Raw genomic sequence first — 3,337 nt, 5'->3', positions numbered from 1 at the left:
AGGTAGCCCTAGATATTTTATTAGGATGAAGCCCGGGCAGCAGGAAAGTTCTGGAGGATGGTGTCGAGGTGTAGGTGCCTGCACCGAATCGGGACCACCGAGCTCTTCTGGAAGTTAGTGCATAGTCCCGTGACGTCACCAAACGCATCGAGCAACACGGAGAGGTTGTCAATATCTTTCTTGATGGGTGCAATGAAAACGGCCGCGTCATCGGCGTAGAGGGATGTTCTCATGATGGGCCCACGACCACAGATTTTGTGAAGCAACCCCTTCCTAGTAGCCAGCTCGAGGATCTTTTGAAGTGGATCAATGGCAATGACAAATAGCAAAGGCAAAAGAGGATCCCCTTGCCGGAAGCTGCTTCCATGGGCAATGGGGCTGCCGGGGATGCCGTTGAGAAGAACCCGCGAGGAGGAGGTGCATAAGAGGGCGGTGATCCAATTCCGAAAGGTGCTCGGAAACCCCCTCTGTTGGAGGATGTCAATGATATACTCCCATCTCACAGAGTCGAAAGCCTTTCTTATATCAAGCTTGAAAAGGAGGGACGGAGTTTTGCTCTTGTGAAGGCGGCGCGCGAGATTTTTCACATACATGAAATTGTCATGGATACTCCTAGTCTTGATGAAAGCACTTTGCGCGTTGGAGACAAGCTTGTTCATGTGAGGGGCTAGCCGATAAAACTTTTGCCACAATCTTCGCAATCGCGTGGATGAGGCTAATAAGCCGGAAGTCGGTGATCCCCTCAGCACCCTCCTTCTTAGGAATTAGTACAATGTTTGCAGAGTTGAGCCAGTGAAGGTTTGCCGTGTGCAGGTTGCCGAAAAGAGAGACTACCCTCATGATGTCATCCTTGATAATGTCCCAACAACTCTTGAAGAACAAACCGGTGAAACCGTCTAGCCCGGGTGCTCTCGCTGTAAGCAGCCTGCAAAAAAGAAAAAAAAAGGTCTCGCTGTAAGCAAGATATAACATCTGACACACAATACGGAAAAACAACGTTATTTCAGCGGTGCAGCTAGTTGAAATTTGTAACTCAAGGCCAAAACTAGACTGCATTAGTTGTCTTGATGATGCTTTAGTCGACCGAGATTGTTTTAATTTTTGTGGACCGAGTTTAGCCATCAGATTAGTATGGGGATTCGGTTTTTGACACCCCAGGTCTAGAACAAAATTGAGTTTTAAATCGTGTGGTAGACATCCAACGGATTAGCTTTGCATCAGCACGCTGAATCATGAACAGAAACAAGATTGCACAAAGACATGTTATACGTCGATTCGCTTGATAGTTTACCCAGTGAAAGTGCTATTGCCTAAAGCAAATTCGCTATCATACAGAAGTGACATTGACGCAGGAGAAAAGGAGAGCCGAGGGACTGCGAGGGGCACACATGGCCGCCTAATTGCGTGGTGAATCTTGTCTGGTTGACTTCTTCAGATCCAGTCCAGCCCCTTCAACTGATCGGCGGCACATGCAGCGCCGGCCTGCCGTGAGCAACTCCGGTGACCCGCGTCTTGATTCTTCAACCAAGGCGAGTCTCCTCGATCCCGCACTGATCAGTTGGCCACGGGCGACGGCGGTTTCGTGCACTCAGATCTTGTTGGACGTACCCAGCCTGCCGCTCTGGCCGGTTAGCTCGTGACGGACACCTCCCAGGACTCCCGGCGTGCACGCCCGGACTCCGTTCCCGAAGAGAACTGCTTCTGCCTCCGGGCGGCCGCCCTGGCCGCCTGCCTGGCGCAGGCGGCGTCGAGCTGCGTCTGCTCGTGGCGGCACTCCTCGCTGCAGTAGGGCGTGTCCCCTCTGTACATGAAGATGTCGCTGTCCCGCGCCAGCGGCTTGGTGCAGAGCGCGCACGCGTCCAGCGCGTGCACGCCGGGCTCGCCGACCGGCTCGGCGTCGAAGAAGAAGGCGCAGGCTACCGATGCGGCCATGTCGAGCTCGTGCCCGTAGCTAGCTTGCAGTGGGTTGTTGGTCTTGGTGCGCCGGGAGTGGGAGGTTGATTGAGTGTTTGCTGTGCTGAACCAAACTAGGGTCGTCTTGGTATATATGGGACGGGCACTGACCGGCGAGGACGGGCACACAGGGCCACGCAATACCATGCGCCGTCCGGACAAGGCTAACCATGGACGAGGGAGCGGTTCGGTTTCTTTATTTGAGCTCCAACCACGGCACGGACCCATGGCGCCATGCGGTGGGTGGCCCGGCGGCAGACGTGGGTGCACGGCGGCGAAAACGACGGGAAGTATGTATGTCCGGGCGAAGTGGACGGGGTCCCGGCCACTGATAGCAACGTACAAGGCTGGCTCCAGAGACGTCGCGCTCGATGTACCCCCAATACCTGTGTGCTAGCGCCCCTAGTCTTGGAGTATAGCTGTACAGGACAGGAATACCATGGGCTGTTGGGAACGAAATACAAGTACTGAAGTAGTACCCCTGAACAAACAAATGCTCGCTGCACTTTTCTAAAAGCGGTGCTTCCCGTGCAGGAATCCTAGGGAAGTGCAGTGCATGCGCGTGCGCGCTATGACGACAGGCAGCACCGTGTCGTTCGTTCGTCGTGGAATTCATCGTGGTATTTCCTTCATGACTTTGATTCCATACCAGTCGTTCGTCGTGGAATTCGACGCGCTAAAATTGAGTGGTAGTCCAGTTGTGCAGTTGTGGAGATTGTACGATAAACCACAGATAACCGATTGGTCCTTATTGAGCACGACATGCAGTAGTCATTGACTTAATTTACGAGCGGAACGACGTAACCGACTGGTCCTTAAATAGAGGCATAGCCACTACACAAGACAGTAGCGGAGACACTGGGAGCATGACACGCGTATAGATCTTGTCCCGCACCCTGCGCCCACAAGCAAACCGATTCGTGCACCCAGCCGCAGAGAACCATTACGCAGAAAAAGGATGCGGCTCAGAGCATCTCCAACAGCCGCGGCAAAAGGCGCGCGTGCGGTAAATCGAGTTTTTAACGCGCGCGGGACGTTTCGACGCGCTCCAGCGTTGGAGGGAAAGTCACGCGCGCGGGAAAAGGCGGCAGGTCGCGCACTATTTTTGACGCAACTTCCGGCGCGCCTTTAAATTGCGGCGCTCGCCACGTGCCTATTCCACACACTTCTCTTCCTCTTCTGCTGCTACGCGCGCCTCCACCGCTTCCTCGTTTGCTTTCGCTGCCACGCGCGCCACCGCTCCAGCGCCCCGCCACCGACGCGCCACCATGTCGCCGCGCCTCCGAGGAGCGTCGGGCTACCGCGGCGTCCGCGAGTGCCCCAACGGCGAGTTCTACTCCGAGATACGGTCCGGCCAACTCCGGCTCGGCCTCGGCACCTTCGA

At 55.1% G+C, this 3,337-nt stretch overlaps 1 protein-coding gene across 1 annotated transcript; it reads right to left on the bottom strand.

Moving 5' to 3' along the window:
• Positions 1-1,248: 1,248 nt before the first annotated feature.
• Positions 1,249-2,253, bottom strand: LOC109765770 (uncharacterized). The gene has a single exon (XM_020324545.4). The coding sequence runs from the start codon at positions 2,179-2,181 to the stop codon at positions 1,630-1,632; it is 552 nt and encodes a 183-aa protein (XP_020180134.2). The 5' UTR covers positions 2,182-2,253; the 3' UTR covers positions 1,249-1,629.
• Positions 2,254-3,337: the final 1,084 nt, after the last annotated feature.

The sequence above is a fragment of the Aegilops tauschii genome, chromosome 2 (genome assembly GCF_002575655.3).
Source record: "Aegilops tauschii subsp. strangulata cultivar AL8/78 chromosome 2, Aet v6.0, whole genome shotgun sequence".
Lineage (NCBI taxonomy): Eukaryota > Viridiplantae > Streptophyta > Magnoliopsida > Poales > Poaceae > Aegilops > Aegilops tauschii.
This window is presented reverse-complemented; position numbering and strand designations above follow the sequence as displayed.

Bases quoted from the DNA above. Each gene is read 5' to 3' on its own strand.
- LOC109765770 (XM_020324545.4), bottom strand. From the start codon at position 2,181: ATGGGTCCGTGCCGTGGTTGGAGCTCAAATAAAGAAACCGAACCGCTC.